This window comes from Choloepus didactylus, chromosome 2 (assembly GCF_015220235.1).
Source record: "Choloepus didactylus isolate mChoDid1 chromosome 2, mChoDid1.pri, whole genome shotgun sequence".
Taxonomy (NCBI): Eukaryota; Metazoa; Chordata; class Mammalia; order Pilosa; family Megalonychidae; genus Choloepus; species Choloepus didactylus.
Window position 1 is genome coordinate 39768860 of NC_051308.1, and position 19173 is coordinate 39788032.

The 19173-nt window shown below is 36.2% G+C and overlaps 1 protein-coding gene across 3 annotated transcripts in view; it reads right to left on the reverse strand.

Moving 5' to 3' along the window:
• The window catches only part of IARS2 (isoleucyl-tRNA synthetase 2, mitochondrial), a 98226-nt gene that overhangs the window by 14320 nt on the left and 64733 nt on the right, over positions 1–19173 (reverse strand). For all 3 annotated transcript variants that reach the window (XM_037823538.1, XM_037823546.1, XM_037823555.1), the window contains 4 exons: positions 18999–19092; positions 7339–7447; positions 4156–4258; positions 3082–3207 (listed from right to left, as the gene is read on the reverse strand). In XM_037823538.1, coding sequence (XP_037679466.1) covers positions 3082–3207; positions 4156–4258; positions 7339–7447; positions 18999–19092 — 432 coding nt within the window. The remainder of the gene's footprint in view (positions 1–3081; positions 3208–4155; positions 4259–7338; positions 7448–18998; positions 19093–19173) is intronic.

The following is a 19173-nucleotide window of genomic DNA, read 5'->3' on the forward strand; positions in this document are numbered from 1 at the left end:
AGCAATTGTACACAAATTAGAAATGAAAAAATTCCTAGAAACAAACATACAACCTAAATTGTCTCAAGAAGAAACCAAAATCCTCAAAGAACTATAACAAGTAAAAAGACTGAACCAGTAATCAAAAACCTTCCACCAAAGAAAGGTTCAGAAAAGATGGCTTCACTGGTGAATTCTATCAAAAATTTAAAGAATGAACACCAGTCCTTCTCAAACTTTCCAAGAACTGAAGAAATTCATTCATAATCTGAGGTCAGACCAATTTCCCTTAAGTACACAGATGCAAAAATCCTTAACAAAATACTGGAAATTAGATCCAACTTCATATTGAAAGGATCATATACCATGACCAAGAGGGCTTTATTCCAGGAATGCAAGGATCAATCAATCAATGTAATAGACCACATAAATAGAATGAAGGGGGAAAAAACCCACAAAATTATCTCAAAAGATGCAGAAAAGACATTTAACAAAATCCAGCAACAATTCTTAACAAAAATACTCAGAAAACTAGGAATAGAAGGGGTTTCCCAATATGATAAAGGCCATTTATGAAAAACTCACAGCTAAAATCATACTCAATGGTGAAAGACTAAAAGTTTTCCCCCTAACTTTAGTAACAAGATGAGGATACCCACTGTCACTGCTGCTATTCAACACTGCACTAGATGTTCCAGCCAGGGAAAATTAGGCAAGAAAAAAAAAAAGTATCCAAATTTAAAAGGAATAAGTAAAACTATCTCTACTTGCAGATGACATGATCTTACAGAAAGAAAATTCAAAAGAATCCATCTACAAGAAAAAGTAGATCAACCTGCAAAAATCAGTTACGTTTCCATACACCAGCAACAAATAATCCAAAAAGAAAATTGAGAAAAAAATTCCATTTACACACATCTAGAAGATAAAATACCTAGGAATAAATTTAACCCAGGAGGTAAAAGACTTGTACACTGAAAACTACAAAACACTACTGAACGAAATTAAAGAAAGCCTAAATAAATGGCAAGACATCCCACGTTCATGTATTCAAAGTCTTGATGTTGTTAAAATGTCAATACTACACGAAGTGATCTACAGATTCAGCACAATCCCTATCCAAATTCCAGCGGCCTTTTCTGCAGAAATGGTAATGCTGATCTTCAAATTCATATGGAACAGAAAGGGCCCTGAATAGCCAAAAAAATCTCGAAAAAGAAAAACAAAGTCAAAAGACTCATCATTCCCTATTTTAAGACCTACTATAAAGCCACAGTCATCAAAACAGTGTGGTACTGGCATAAGGTTAGATATATAGACCAATGGAACAGAATTGAGGGTTCAGAAATAAACCTATGTATCTATGGCCAACTGATTTTTGACAAGGGTGCCAAGTCCACTCAGTAGGAAAAGAACAGTCTCATAAACAAATGGTGCTGGGAAAACTGGGTAGTCTAATGCAAAAGAATGAAGTTGGATTCCTATTTCATACCACATACAAAAATTCCAAGTGGATCAAAGACCTAAATATAAGCCCTAAACCTATAAAACTCTTAAAAGAAAACATAGAGATAAGTGTTCATGACCTTGGATTTGGCAAAGGATTCTTAGATATGACACCAAAAACATGAGCAACAAAAGAAAAAAATAGCTTGGACTTCATAAAAATTTAAAATTTTGTGCATCAAAGGGCACTGTCAAGAAAGTGAAGACAACTTATAAAATGGGAGAAAAAATATCTGCAAATTGTATAACTGATAAAGTTCTAGTATCCAGAATAAAGATCTCTTACAACTTAAGAACAAAAAAAAAAAAAGACAAAAAAATCCAATTAAAAAATGGGCAAAGAACTTGAACTGACATTTCTCCAAAAATATACAAATGGCCAACAAGCACATGAAAAGATGTTCATCATCATTAGTCATTAGGGAAAAGCAAATGACAAGCATAATGAGATAATCACTTATACACACTAGGATAGCTACAACCAATAAAACAGAAAATAACAAGTGTTGGTGAGGATGCAGAGAAATCAGAGTCCCTGTACAATGCTAATGGGAATGTAAAACAGCATGGCTACTATGGAAAACAGTTTGGTGGTTCCTCAAAAAGTTAAACATAGTACCATATGACCCTCCAATTCTACTTCTAGGTATATATCCAAAGTAAATGAAAACAGGTGTTCAGAGAAATACTTGTACATGAATATTCATATCAACACTATTTCACAGTAGTTCAAAAGGTAGAAACAACCCAAATTTTTTAATGGATGAATGGATAAACAAATGCTGGTATATAAATAAAATGGATTATTATTCAGCCATAAAAAGGATAAAGGACTGATAACATGCTGCTACATGGATAAACCTCAAAAACAATATGCTAACTGCAGGAAGTCACACAAAAGGTCATACATTGTATGATTCCATCTATATGAAATATCCATATCAGTTGAACAGAAAACAGATTGGTGCTTGCTAGGGATTGGGGAATGGGGGTAATGTGGAGTAACTGCTTAACAGGTATGGGGTTTTACTTTGGAGTGATGAAAATTTCTTGGATGTAGAAAGAGGTAGAGGTTGTACAATACTGTCAATGTACTAAATGCCACTGAACTGTTTGCTTTAAAATGGTTAATTTTATATAACATGAATTTAACCTCAATTTAAAAAAAAAAGGTAAAGAACTCTCATCCCAATAGCCCATTAATAGAAACTGCCACTGATTATAAAATATTCCTAATGACTGAATTCTCATATTTCTCTTCAGCCCTAGGCCAAATTACCTTTCAGTGGCCCATTTATCCATCTGATTAGGTGAGAATGTTATTTTCACATAGTTCATTGGTGAAGATAAGGATAAACAGAATAAATGGGAAAGAGAATTGAGCACAAAAAAAGTATAAAGCAGCTTACAATACTAAATTATTAGTATTATTACTGTTTTCAAACAGATAAATCAACAAGTTAGTTTTCAATACTCAAAACGTACAGATCTCACTTTCATTCAGTTTTGCAGTGCCAAACAAACTGTACCGAGTTTTTTTAAACATTGGTTTGATTAATTTTTCTCTCAGAAATAGGAATAATAAATGACTCTGACCTTGCTAATATCATCTCTGGCAGCATTCAGTACAGATGGACTGACTGTCACTTCAGTGAAGACATTGGACTCAGCTACCCACCAGCGAAGGACATCAGCACCATAGGGAGGCTCTTTGCTTTGGTCCTTTTAATTAAGAAAAAGCAAATAAACAGAATGGCTTTTGGTCCTTCACATTGAGAAAAAGCATCTAAACAGAACAGTTTTCAATTGCAATTAGTTGAACACAAGTTTTAAGTAAGGTTTCAAAAATGTATGAGCTAAGAATATAAATGTAAAATACACCAGCACTGACATGAATTAAGGGCTAACCATCTCAGAATCAGGCTGCATCTAAAAACAGTAAACTGGAGAGCAGAAGGAAAATATGCTCTGTAATCTTATTCAATGCACAGAGGCTAATACCTAATTTCTTCTGTGGTCATGTCTGTATATACTATTACAGCTGGTAGCTAAATACAAAGCTGTGTCATGGATTTCTATGATGAGAAGAGGGGATGTGGAGGGCAGTTTTTCCCTTCTAATATTCCCTAGCAACTCTGTACACAAAGCAATGATTATAGGGTATTAGGAGGGCTGTAAAAAGCCATAGGAGTAAAATAATACACAAGTGACTTCTTTTATGAAAGTTACTCCACAATAAACCAATATGTCAGCAACCTGCAGATGTGACGTCTATTACATATGGACATTTGCTTTAAAGTGTACAATTCCCAAGAATACAAAATGAAAGATGCATTTAAAAGTTGTAATTTCATTTTTTCCATATCATTTTGATTTAACTATAAAATTACAGTTTACACATTTTTAAAAGCTCAGACAATTAAAAAAGAAACAGGTGCAGGACCTAACCAGAGACTTAAACATAAAATGAGTCAAATGAAATACAATCCTGGCACTTCTCTTTTTCATTAAAATTATGTTTAAGACTCTAGATTTAAATCATGATGACGCATCCTCTATTAGTATAAAAGATCTATTTTTTTATATTGAAGTAACTATATCATTAGAGGTTTGGCTCCAACTTAAAAGCCTTAAAACAAAAGTAATATGAATTTTTAGGGAACTACCTACTTGTCCTCCATTAATGACAACATCAGGATTAACCACATTTCCAAGAGACTTGGACATCTTTTCTCCCTTTTCTCCAAGGGTAAATCCATGAACAACCACTGCCCTAAGAAGACAAATCAGTTATTTTAATATAAACACAACTGTAATTACCTTTTTGAAGATGATTTATGGCTTAAAAAGAGTATCTTAGTTTGACATCAAAAAGGATTTTTCTTGACAGACTATGGATGAAAATTTTTCTTGATAAAGTGTAATTCTCAACTGCTTGAATATTTATCATGATTATTAAATAGAAAGCTCACTATTTAAACACAGAAAAACTTTAGACTTTTTGATTCACTGAACATATATTTGCAAAGCATCTATTATGTACTGTTTTTTTCCTGTTAATTATAGTATCTAGTTTGCATTGACTGTATTTCCCCCCCCCAATCCCACTCTATTTTTAACACCTTGCACTGTTGACATTCATTTGTTCTACCTCATGTAAAAACATATTTGTACCTTTTATTACAATCGTTGAGTACCCTAGGGTTCAATGAATTATACAGTCCCAGTCTTTATCTTTCATCTTTCATTCCGGTGTCCCACATGGTCCCAACCTTCCTCTTTCAACCATACTCACAGTCATCTCTGTTCAGTGTACTTACATTGCTGTGCTACTATCTCCCAAAACTGTGTTCCAAACCTCTCACTCCTGTCTTTTCCTTTCTGTCTGCAGTGCTTCCTTTAGTGTTTCCTGTAGAGCAGGTATCTTGTTCACAAACTCTGTCCCTGTCTGTTTTTCAGAGAATATTTTAAGCTCTCCCTCATATTTGAAGGACAGTTTTACTGGATGTAGGATTCTTGGTTGGCGGTTTTTCTCTTTCAGTATCTTAAATATATCACCCCACTTCATTCTTGCCTCTATGGTTTCTATTGAGAAATCCGCACATAGTCTTATCAAGATTCCTTTGTATGTGATGGACTGCTTTTCTCTTGCTGTTTCAGGATTCTCTCTTTCTCTTTGACATTTGATAATCTGATTATTAAGTGTCTTGGCTTAGGCCTATTCAGATCTATTCTGTTTGGGGTACGCTGCACTTCTTGGATCTGTAATTTTATGTCAATCATAAGAGATGGGAAATTTTCATTGATTATCTCCTCTATTACTGCTTCTGCCCCCTTTCCCTTCTCTTCTCCTTCTGGGACACCAATGACACATACATTCCTGCTTTTCATTTTGTTCTTAAGTTCTCAGAGATGTTGCTCATATTTTTCCATTCTTTTCTCTATCTGTTCTTTTGTGTGTAGGCTTTCAGGTGCCTTGTTCTCAGTTCCTGAGTGTTTTCTTCTGCCTCTTCAGATCTGCTGTTGTATGTCTCATTGTGTCTTTCGTTAAGCCTTTCATTTCCATAGATTCTGCCAGTTGTTTTTTCGAACTTTCGATTTCTTCCTTACATACGCCCAGTGTTTCCATTATATGCTTCATCTCTTTTGCCATATCTTTCCTAAACTTTTTGAATTGATTTAGTATTAGTTGTTTAAATTCTTGTATCTCAGTTAAAGTGTAAGTTTGTTACTTTGACTGGGCCATAACTTCATTTTTCTTAGTGTAGGTTGTAGTTTTCTGTTGTCTAGGCATCTGGTTTCCTTAGTTACCCCAATCAGGTTTTCCCAGACCAGAATGCGCTCGGGTCTTGGAAGTATCTGGTTTCCCTGAGGGTGTCTTAGAACATTGGTACACCCTATGAGGCCTCAAGTCACTGTGCTTTCCTGCCCAGCAGGTGGCACCTATCAGCCTGTAGCTCCCTACTGGTGTAAGGAGGTGTGGACCGTGGCTGTTTTCCCCCAGGCTCTGGGGTCTGGTTCTGAATGGAAGGTGGGTAGTAGAGCTGGGCCCCACCTTTTTCCTCTTAGGGAAGATACACCCCCTAAGGAGAGGTCATTAGTATTTGAATGGTCTCTGACTGTGCTATCTCCACTGTTGTCTGGGTCAGAGCCCTGGGAACTGAAAATGGCTGAGGCTTTCTCCACTGAGCCAAAAAAGGGACAAAAAGCCCCCTTTGGGGCCAGTCCACAGCCAGCCTCTGGCTCTCCAAGGTCAGTTGTCACCCAAAGCCTCTGTCTGCTTGTTGGGAATTTGTAGCTTGCATCGGGCAGTCCACATTTGTTAATTAAAACCCCAGTTGGAGCTCAGATGAGCTATACTCGCTTGCTTAGAGAGTGCTACTCTCTAACACTGCCAGGCTTTGCAGTTCAGGCTTTGGGGGGAGGGGGCTACCGGCTTGGATCGGCAGTTTTCACTTACAGATTTTATGCTGCAATCTCAGGCATTCCTCCCCATTCAGGCTGGTGTATGATGACTGGACAGTCACATTTGTCCCCCCGCAGTTACTCCAGGTTATTTATTAGCTGTTCCTGGTTGTTTATTAGTTGTTCCAGGGGGACAAACTAGCTTCCACTCCTCTCTATGCCGCCATCTTCTTCCGTCTCCTATTATGTACTGATTTTTATCTCTAAAACTAATGAGAACTGTGCTTTCAAGAAAGAGCAAAATTTCCTTTGAAAAGATAATTTGATAAAAAATAGTATCTATTGTTACACAGGAAATATAAACGTACATTTTTTGGGAATGGGTTTTTACTGTAAGATAGCCAATATCTTACAATATTTAAGAATCTTTCTGATTACAACTTCTGTCCCTATATTTTACTAGGAAAAAACAATTATCTGTAACTTAATAAGAATCCCTAATTTCTCAAAATTCACTAAGGAATTTTCACAAGTTCATTAACCACTTGTGAACATTACACATATAAGGGCATTTGAACTCATGCTGTCTTCTCTCAATCTTTAATATCCTTCCCTAAATTCCTGTAATCAAGTTTTTCACATTTCAAGATCTAACTGTATATAGGGAAACTATTTATAGGAACTTTATATATTCCAATCAGTGGTGATTTCCTCTTTTAGGAGTTAGTATCTTATGATTTTTAGCTCAGTGACAAGACTTATCTGTATCATTTTCTTATTGTTCTTTGTTTTTTTATACTTCAAACTCTTAGTTCTCTAATGAGACTATAACCTAATTAAAAGTACTATTTTACCATATGTTGTACTCAGTGTACCACGTTACACATTGGCAAGTACACAGAGGTACTCAAAATATCCTGCCTGTTTTGTTAAGGTATAAATACTTACTTATAAGGTGCTTTATTCTTTGATGCCACACTTATTAATAAAGAAGATTGGAACCAACCCCCAAGCTGGTCTTTTCCTTCCAAGAACAAATCTGCTATTTGGTCAGAACCTCAAATATAAAAGACAACAGAAATTTAAGTTAATTAAAATATGAAAACAAAAATGAATATAATAGAGAAGTTAAAATAATAAAAGTAACCATGTTATTTATTTCTTTTGTCATGCTATTTCCAAAGGCTAGATTACATTAAATTGAGCAGTTGACCCCACTGCCACTTTATTATTCAAGATAAGAGAACAACCTTGGAGTACAATCTCCTTAATCATAGGTAACTAAAACACTATGTAAGCTAGGGACTGATGCATAATACTTATCAATATTTCCAATTAAATCTTTTGAGAAAATAAATTAATGTTTGAATTAATTCAACAAATATTTGCTGAGCATCTAATAATTTTATATATATTAATTCATTTTATTCTCATGACAACTCTACAAGGTAGTCATTAATATTATCTCCATTTTAAAGATCTGTAAAGTGAGGCCCAAAGAAGTTCAGTAACTTGCCCAAAGCTACATAGATAGTAAGCAAGTAGAGCTAGAATTTGAATGCAGACAATCTGTACCACGGTACATGGACTTAACCAAGAAGTCATGCTACCCGAACGTGCTTGATTGTGATGATCAAACAAACCAGGAAAAACAGAAAGTTCAAATTATTAGCTTATTATTTGACAATGACCAGTCAAAACATGGGCAAAATGTGAAAAAACCATATGAATAATTTAGTGTCAAATTCCTTAGGATACAGATGTAGTATGTCTGGGAGCTACCTTAACATTCAACGGTTAACTCTTACCTGAGGTAAAGCCATCATTTGGCAAACACTATGAGTTTACAATTATTTCAGGCATTATCATCAAGGGATGCAAAACCAGTGGGTAAATGTTTAGTGAAAAAACTGGGTTTTTACATAGTCTCAATATATCATCCTACAAATACTAATTAATAATAACTGCTGTGGAGAAAAGTAACTTTACAATAGAGAAAATGGGCAGACACCACCTTAATCCAGTGACCAAAGTTAAAATATCACCCGTAATGGGACAGACAGGCATCCCATGCCTTCCAATATAATGCACAGTATTTCACAGTATTCCTGACAAAAATGCATAATCTGAATCTAATCATGAGAACCACATCACACAGAAACAAACTGAGACAAAACACACAAAATAGTCGGTACCTTTACAAATACCAAGATCATGAAAGACAAAGACAGAAGAAGTCATCTAAAGAGACAATGACAACTAAATGCAACACATGATCCTAGATTGGCTCTTGGACAATATATGCTTTTTCTTTTCCCATAAAATAAATTACTGGGACAATTGGTGAAATTTGAATAAGATCTGTAGATAGCTAATAGTCTGGAATCAATGTTATTTTCCTGATTTTGATATTTGTTCTGGTTATTTAAGAGACTGTCACGTTTTTAGGAAACACATGTTGAAGTATTTAGACATAAAAGGGCATCATACATGCAACTATCTCAAAAGGTAGAGAGAGAGAGAGGGAGGGAGGGAGGGAGGAAGAGAGAGAGAAAGAGAAGGGGAGGGGACACAAAGATAAAGTAAATGTAAAATTTTAACATCTGAGAAATCTGGTGACAAGTATGTGGCAATTTTTATGCTACTTTGCAATTTTTCTATAAGTCTGAAATTATTTCAAAATTTAAAAAAGGTCTGAAATAAGGAACATGAAATCTTTGGGGAAGATTATTTCCATATGTTAAATCTAAACTCACAACTCTAAAAAGCCCCCATAATCGTTTTTATTTATAAATGATGATGTGTCCTTATATCCTAATATTAGGATTAGTGTCATAATCCATATGAGAAAGATTACCTGGGTGAAGGTGGGAAGAATACTATTTATCTGATCATTCGGAACTAGGATTCAAATGTCATTCTTTAAAATTAGAACAGGCAGTTTAAAGACTGACATCCATGTCTTAAAGATTAAAATATGGTCCAATACTTTTTATTAACATTACTGATTTCTTTTAGGAGAGAAAGCTTACTTAAATTTTATTAATTCATTCACTTGAAATTTGTTTCACTAAAAGTAATGTTTAGCGTGTCATCAACATGGTGATATAAATAGCTACTGAAAACTTCTCTCCAGAGATTTAATGAAAAAAAAAGACAATTCTGAATTGTTTGAAACTGTGAAGGAAGATAAAGACTGGAGAAAGACCCTGCAAATGCCAAATTGAAGAAAGAGAAGAAGTATCAGGTAGGAATCTTCCTCTCCCCTCCCCCCGTCTCTGAGGCACAGAATCAGCAGACGAGACCCCTCCCACCACGGACACAGATTTAAAAATCTTCCACAGCACTGAAAAATATCCTCACTGTTTGAAGACCCAGTGGACAGAGGAGGATATTTCAAGGCCCAGGTCAGTGAGGGACATGACTCCTGGGGATGAGCCTGGACCTACATCATGTGTTTGAGAAAGCCTTCTGGACTAAAAGGGTAAAAGAAATGAAACAAAATAAAGTTTCAGTAGCTGAGAGATTTCAAATGGAGTCAAGAGGTCTTCTGGAAGTAACTCATGCATTATATAGCTATCCCTTTTAGTTTTTCATTTATTAGAATAGTTAGAAGGAAGTATCTGAAACTGTTGAAATGCAATCCAGTATCCTTGATTCTTGAAGGCGAGCATCTAACTACATAGCCTATATGGTGTGACCATGTGATTGTGAAAACCTTGTGGCTCACAGTCCCTTTACCCATTGCATGGACAAATGAGTAGAAAAACGGGGACAAAAAAGTAAATGAATAATATGGGGGAGGAGGGGTATGGGATGTTTTAGGTGTTCTTTTTACTTTTATTTTTTTTCTTATCTTTATTTTTTGGAGTAATGAAAATGCTCAAAAATTGATTGTGGTGATGAATGCACAACTAAATGATGATACTGTGAACAGTTGTTCCATACTTTGGATGATTGTAGGGTATGTGACTATATTTCAATTAAAAAAAAGTAATGTTTAGCATGATGTAGTTTTTATGAAATTATTTTTCTTCTCTCATTATATTCACCCAAATTGATAGAGAAAGGTGTATCTAGAATGGGGGTCACCAAAAATTAACAATGGCATTAGATGGAATTTAAGGTGATTTTGTACTTTCCTTTTTGAATTTGTGTATTTCTGTATTACTTAAATTTTTACATTGAATTCTCTGAAATGTAAATATATTACCTTTTCAAAAGCAATGAAGTTATTTAATACATGGTCTCTGATCCTGTGCTAGAAGTTTATGTTAAAACAGCCTAATAAAATAAGAAGACACCAGCCCATTTACAATCACACAACAAAACAGCTAATATATATAAAGGATAAATTCTCAGTATTCTTATCTTTCCCATTATCAAATATAATGAGTTCTTGGAATTGTGTAGAAGGGAAATATCATCTTGGGAAAGAAAGTGTAGCCCCAGAAAATGTGTGAAACAAGTAGGAAAAAGGTAGGGGGAGAGAACCTTTTGGGGATAGAACTCTGGACAAGGAACAAAAAAACTATGCTCAAAGTTTCAAAACTGAAGAGGAAAAGTTTAGTCTTGGATGGTAAGAAATACCAAGTGTAGTCAAACCTAGTAAGTATTGGCAAACTGTATGACTTCCGCACAACCTCATATGATTCATTTTTTTCCATTTTGGTAAGTTAATTTTTAGTAATGCTTATTTTTTCTAACAACAAAAGTATATTTTCATTTTAGGAAATTAGGAAAATAGTGGCAAGAAAATGAAATCACACATAATCCTGCTACCCAGAGATAATCACTTTAACATTATAGCATGATTTCTTCCAAATATTATATCTATGTATATCAATATTTACATGAGTTTGTTAGCATATCAAGATATTGTGCCTGAATTCTGCCGTTTGTATTCTTTCCTACACTTTGATATTCTGCTTTTTTTAAAATTTAACATGCCTTTAAATAGCTTCCCATGTTCATAAATGTTCTTCAAAAATACGACTTAATGGCTGCATATCACTCTTTCATATGAGCATATAGCAAATATTTTAATCATTTTCTACAGATGTACATTGATCTATTGTTTCAAATCTTTTACTACTAGAAACAGCACTGCAATGGACATCCTCACATATAAATCCTCAAACAGATCTAATTATTTCTACAGAAGAGATTCCTGTAATAGAATTATTCGGACAAGGATTAAAAATATTTCAAAGCTTTTGATGCATAACACTAAATCCTTTCCACTAAGTTTGTGCCAAATTAGACTTCCACCAGCATTCAAAAAAAGTGATGAATGGTGTTCAATCTATGTAATATGTTAAAATGTTAATTTTTGCAAATATTAGGATACTTTAAGAGGTATTAAATGTCTTTAAATATTTAATATAACTTAAAAAGTTATTTATAAATCTAAGTTTCTATTTCAGAAAATAATCTCTTCTCTATTTAGTTCAATTTATTTCTGTTAAAAGAATCAGAAATGAAGAACAACTATTTTAAAATATTAATTAATTTTTTAATCACTGCAATAATTCCTTTGGTAAATGTTTAAAGAATATTTTAGAAATATGACTTATTACTTATGAAACAGCTAACTTAAAATTGTCATTCCCTTTCGGAAAATTCTCAAGTTTCAACTTCTTAGGTTCCTTTGACCATGAACTCACAATGAAAGAGTTACCTGACTTGTTTCAAAACATATAGGCCAAATCTCTCTCCCTGATGCAAAATCTGTCAGCAAATAGTAAAACCAGTTAAGTGTGCTATATAATAACCAAATGCATCCATTAAAAATCCATAACAACTTTGAAAAATGTAAAACAAATGGTTTATAATGTAGAATGTAGGGGAACTAGCAGTAGAGAGCAATTAAGGAAGGGGGAACAATAATCCAAGAAGAACAGATAAGCTATTTAACGTTCTGGGGATGCCCAGAAATGACTATGGTCTGTTAATTTCTGATGGATGTAGTAGGAACAAGTTCACTGAAATGTTGCTATATTATGTAACTTTCTTGGGGTAAAGCAGGAACATGTTGGAAGTTAAGCAGTTATCTTAGGTTAGTTGTCTTTTTCTTACTCCCTTGTTATGGTCTCTTTGAAATGTTCTTTTATTGTATGTTTGTTTTCTTTTTAACTTTTTTTTTCATACAGTTGATTTAAAAAAGAAGGGAAAGTTAAAAAAAAAAAAAAAGAAAAAAGACAAACAAGGAAAAAAAAAAAAGATGTAGTGCCCCCTTGAGGAGCCTGTGGAGAATGCAGGGGTATTCGCCTACCCCACCTCCATGGTTGCTAACATGACCACAGACATAGGGGACTGGTGGTTTGATGGGTTGAGCCCTCTACCATAAGTTTTACCCTTGGGAAGACGGTTGCTGCAAAGGAGAGGCTAGGCCTCCCTGTATTTGTGCCTAAGAGTCTCCTCCTGAATGCCTCTTTGTTGCTCAGATGTGGCCCTCTCTCTCTGGCTAAGCCAACTTGAAAGGTGAAATCACTGCCCTCCCCCCTACGTGGGATCAGACACCCAGGGAAGTGAATCTCCCTGGCAACGTGGAATATGACTCCCGGGGAGGAATGTAGACCTGGCATCGTGGGACGGAGAACATCTTCTTGACCAAAAGGGGGATGTGAAAGGAAATGAAATAAGCTTCAGTGGCAGAGAGATTCCAAAACGAGCCGAGAGATCACTCTGGTGGGCACTCTTACGCACACTTTAGACAACCTTTTTAGGTTCTAAAGAATTGGGGTAGCTGGTGGTGGATACCTGAAACTATTAAACTACAACCCAGAACCCATGAATCTCGAAGACAGTTGTATAAAAATGTAGCTTATGAGGGGTGACAGTGGGATTGGGAATGCCATAAGGACCAAACTCCACTTTGTCTAGTTTATGGATGGATGTGTAGAAAAGTAGGGGAAGGAAACAAACAGACAAAGGTACCCAGTGTTCTTTTTTACTTCAATTGCTCTTTTTCACTCTAATTATTATTCTTGTTATTTTTGTGTGTGTGCTAATGAAGGTGTCAGGGATTGATTTAGGTGATGAATGTACAACTATGTAATGGTACTGTAAACAATCGAAAGTACAATTTGTTTTGTATGACTGCATGGTATGTGAATATATCTCAATAAAATGATGATTAAAAAAAAAAAAATCCATAACAGATCAAGACTGATGGCTCAAAATCAAGCTCAATTTATTTTACAATAATGTACTACTCAGAGAAATATGCAGGCATTGAATCATTAATATTAGACTTGACACAAGTCATTTGAGAACAAAAAGGATAATAAGCCATCTCAGGAAAGTAGGTGACTTCATTTAAAAAAGTAAAAGCACCTTTGCATTATGGCTTTTCAAACAATGCCTTTACATACTATCATGTCTCTTTCCCATTTCATTCTTTCTGCCTACTCTTGTGGAAATTTCACCACTAAAGAATAAAAGGAAATAAAATGAAATATAAGCCAATCAATCTATGTCTTACTGATTTTATTTTTATTTATTTATTTATTTTTTTTGAGGAGGGATATGAGATCTGAGTAAAAAAGCAGAAACGATGGGCTAAAGTTGGGTTTGTGTAGTATCTGAGAAAGTAGTTTATTCACATTTTGATGGCTTCTCTTGCACATACCATGTATGTTTAAATGATTTACTAACTGGATGGCTTTTTACCACTAAAATTTCATTTAATAAAGATTTTCTGTTACAGTCAAAATATTTGGTTCAGAACATTAAAACTAGAAATAGTACAACTAAATTCTACCACACCAGTGTAAGCAGTATAGATCAGTTTTTTTTTAATTTTGAAATAAATTCAAAGTTATAGGAACAGTTGCAAAAACAATAAAAAGAATTCCATCATACCCTGACCCCCACCCCCAATAGCTCAATCCCCCAACCTTAACATGCTGTCACATCGCTATTTCTTTCCCTCCCTCCCTCACTCCCTCCCTCCCTATCATCCATCATCTATTTCTCTGTCTTCTGAACATATGAGAGCAAGCTGCACACATCCTTGAACAAACACTATAATTCACATATACACTTCCCATGAACAAGAACATTCTTTTATGCAATCCCATTAAGCGCAGCTAAGAAGTACAAGAGATTCAACAATGATACAAAGCTTACATTCTATATTTCCTTTACCTTATGTCTCAACTGTGTCCCTTTGAGCTATCTGTCCTCTATCCTCCAATTCCATCCAAGTTCATCCTTGGCATTCAATCATCTAGACTGTCTTTTTTTTTTTTTTTTCAGTTGTAGGTACATATATGCAGCCTAAATCTTCCCATTCCACCCCCTCCCTAGCCTTCCATTAGTGGGATTAATCACATTTAGAATGTTGTAATGCTCTTTCCCACCACCCATTACTAGAAATTTCCCTTCACCTGAAACAGCAACTCCACCCTCATTTCTTAACTCCCCATTGCCCCTTCCCCCATTTCCCTTTACCCATACTCTACTTGTCATCTCTATGGTCATATTCTCTGATAATTTCTTTGTGTTTGCTGTGGGTATTAAAATTAACCTCTTAAATCCATATCAATCTTGTTTTTCTTTGATACCACCTCCACTTCAATAGGACACATAAACTATGTTCCTATACTCCTCCATTCCCCCACCTTTATATAGTTGTCTAAAATTACATATTTTACATTGAGTTCAAAACCACTGATTTGTCATTAGGGTTTGTGTAATTTATATCATGTAGGAAGTAAATAGTGGAGTTACAGTTCAAAAATTATTGACTTCTATTTGTATTCCATTGTGGTTGGAGAATGTGCTTTGAGTATACTCAATTTTTTTTTTTTTTTTTAATTTCTTGAGGCTTGTTTTATGTCCCAGTTTATGGTCCCTTCTGGAGAAAGATCCGTGATCACTAGAGAAAAATGAGTGTCCTGGTGATCTGAGATGTAAGGTACTACATATTTCTGTTAAAATTCTCTATATCTTTTTCTTCTTTCTGTTGTTTCTCTGTTGGTAGGGTTCCCTTTAGAATCTGAAGTAGGGCAGGTCTTTTATTGGCAAAGTGTCTCAGGATTTGTTTGTCTGTGAAAAATTTAAGCTCTCCCTTGAATTTGAAGGAGAGTTTTGCTGGATAAAGTATTCTTGGTTGGAAATTTTTCTCTCTCAGTATTTTAAATACGTCATGCCACTGCCTTCTTGCCTCCATGGTGGCCACTGAGTAGTCACAACTTAGTCTTACGTTGTTTCCTTTGTATGTGGTGAATTGCTTTTCTCTTGCTGCTTTCAGAACTTGCTCCTTCTCTTCAGTATTTGACAGTCCGATCAGAATATGTCTCGGAGTGGGTTTATTTGGATTTATTCTATTTGGAGTTCGCCAGGCATTTATGCTTTGTGTATTTATATTGTGTAGAAGGTTTGGGAAGTTTTCCCCAACCACTTCTTTGAATACTATTTCTAGACCTTTACCCTTCTCTTAACCTTCTGGGACACCAATGAGTCTTAAGTTTGGACGTTTTATTTTATCTATTGTTTCCCTGAGATCCATTTCGATTTTTTCGATTTTTTTCTCCATTCTTTCTTTTGTTCTTTCATTTTCTGTTCTGTGGACTTCTAGGACACTGAGATGTTGTTCAGCTTCCTCTAGTTTTGTATTGTGAATATCCAGAGTCTTTTTAATTTGGCCAACAGTTTCTTTTATTTCCATAAGATCTTCTGTTTTTTTATTTAGTATTGCAGTGTCTTCTTTATGCTCTTCTAGGGTCTTCTTTATGTAGCTTATATCCTGGGCCATGGTCTTCTTGATGTCCTTTAAATCCTTTGCCATGCTTTCGTTCCTTGATTGTATTTCTTTGATTAATTCTGCGAGGAACTTTGTTTCTTCCGATAACTTGATTTGTGTGTTTGGAGTTGGATTCTCCATATCGTCTGGTTTTATCATATGCATTGAGATTTTCTGTTGTTTTTGTCTTCTTGGCATGTGCTCTGCTAGACAGGGTTCTTTTAATTTGTAAGAAAAAACCTATCTAATTTTTCAGAAACACTATTTGGTGACATACACTTTCTCTAACTAACCAGCAGATGGCGTCTGTGAGTCACCTATACCTCTCAAGTCAGTTCTCCACCTTGTCCCTGTGGTGAGTGGGGAAATGATTCTTGTGGGGTTCAGCTGGAGAACTCAGCCTGGGTGTGTTGCTGGAGCTGTCCGCCCTGAATGCAGGGCGCTCGTACAGGTGGTCAGGGAGGAAGGACAGCCTCAATATTCAAATCTCCCCGGTTCTTGGAGATTCAAGGCTGCCGCAAGAGTCCAAGCCTTCATTTCATTTCAGCCCCAGACCCTCTCTCTCGCTGTCCCACAGAGCACCGGACTTGCCGTAGTGTACCTGGGATCTCCGAGCGGGTCCCCCCGCCCAGCTGCAATCCTCCAGGACCTCTGCTGAGGGAATGCCGTGCTACGTCATCAGTGCGCGCTGTCCCTCAAGGGAAGCCCCGGGCCGCTGGCCAAGGAGGCTCGCTTTTTCAGCCTTATGCAAAAATGGCCGAACGGGGCATCTCCACACCCCCCTCCTCGCACAGTTCCTCCTTCCCAGCTCCTTCCCAAGCTGGCGGGGCTCTGGGCTGTGGGCACGGCCCCAGGCAGGAGTTTATCCAGCCCTCTCGGAAGCGAGCTGCTAGCCGCGGGGATTCTTTCGGCTTCTGGCTCTCTGCTCCGTTCCCCCAGCCCCAGGGATATCTGCAGCGAGCTATCTTCCAGGCCAAACACCGAGAGGCCGGCCCAGCCCCCTCTTGCTGTGTTTTACTGCATGTTTCCCATGATCGCACCTGCAGCTGCTCCTGGGTTTCCACCCCCCCCCCCGCCTTCTTTTTTGGTTATTAAAAGAGCCCGTTGGTCTCCAGATGCCAAACCCTGGCCTCCCCAGATCGCTGCACTGCTGCGGGTCTTCCAGCCAGCTTACTCACTCGTTTCAGAATGCCGACTCCCAGTTTAACCAAGTATACAGCCCCTGGGAACTAGCAGATCTTGTCCAGCTGCCACATCGCTGTAACCAGTATTCTGGGTCACTCTCTGGTCCTTATCTAGTGTTTTCCATGGAGGTGTTCCTTAGTCCTGTCTCACCTAGCCGCCATCTTGGTTTCTCTAGATAAGTTTTAATGATAGTTTCCATGCTGTTTAACCAAGCTAATGGTTCCAAGTGTAACTTCTACTTACCACACTTAGTTATGTAAAATCATTTCATAAATTAAAAAGCAGCAATACTAGAGGCAGCATTCCCACCAAGACTGAAGCAATGAATGAACTTTGAAAAACACCACATAAACATTATTTCACATTTGACATAACCCTTTTTTTTTTGGAATTCAGAAAGCTGCCCCATATGTGGCAGTAGGAAAACTTCTTTCTGTTATAACCTGTCCTAAGTGGACTGCTTACATTTTCAATATAATCTAGGGAAACAAAATATCTAAACTTACAATATTTTCTCTGAACTACACTGGGAGAATTGTGAAACACTAACTCTGGAAATCACTACACAGAAAACAGCAAAAATTTTAATATGTAACATAAATTTAACCACTATGAATTTTTATGTACATTTTAGCTGTGGTATATACCAAATACAAATTTACATGCATTTCAATTTTCAAGTTTCCTAAGCTAAAAGAAAGGCCCAAATGAAGAAAATATTTTTACTTCCTAGGAATCATATTGCTCTCTCTCAGTAGTGAAACCTGTTACCAGAAGTATACCTCAAGTAAAATTGGAGCAATCCCTTCAATAATGGCCAGCTGTACAAGCAAGCTATTTTCCCCATTTTCCCTTGCTCCTGAAAGCAAATGGGCTTTTTGGGACAAAGATAGCACTTAGCAGGAGTGTGAGGGAGTGTCTAACTGATCACTGCTTCCCTACCATCTCATCCCTATGTTTAATTTGATAATGATAACATGCAAGCCTTGTTCCTTATTTTATCTCCAACTTTTCACTGCTTGGTATCCTTCAGGATATTTCTGCTCAAACATATATTCTCTTCTAATACAAGACTTCTCTTTCTAGTCCGTTCTAATTCCTGCTCATCTCTTCTCTTTATCCAGTGAGTCAAAAACTTACCCTAACTATACGTACAAAATCAGTACTAGTCAGTTGTCTACATAAAGAAAATGAGAAACCCTCTATAAAAAGGCAATGTAGAGGAATGATAACTGAAAGTCAGGGTACCTGAATTGTAGTCTGACACTACCTAAGTGATGTGACCATTACTTAATTTGGCTCTGATTCAATCTCAGTTCCTATTCTGCAAAATGATGGCAGCAGACTATTTCAGTGATTTCCAAACTTTGTTTTACAGAACAGGATGTCTTACAGGTTGCCAAGTGGGCAAAGGAGAATAAGCTGGTTGATATTAGGGAGGACATTCCCATTTTCATCTATCTTATGTATTGTGGCTCTACATAACATTTCTTCTAGAAAAACCAAAAGTTTGGAAATCAGTATATGAGATGATCCCCGAAGGTCATTCCAGATCTACAATTTTATTATAGACCCTCTTACAAATAAAGCAAAGCAAAAAAAAAAAAAAAAAAAGGAACTGATTATAGACCTAATAAACATTTGATTGGCATATAATCTACTTAAAAATTACCTGGGAGAACATAAGACCATGAAGTTCCGCTATCAAACCAGATGTCCAAAATATCCTGACCTGGTGCATATTCTAAGGCATCAGGACCACCAATCTGGTAAGATGATGTAAAAGCATTTCAATTACACAGCATATACAATAAATACCAAAAAAAAAAAAACAAAAAACCTTAAGA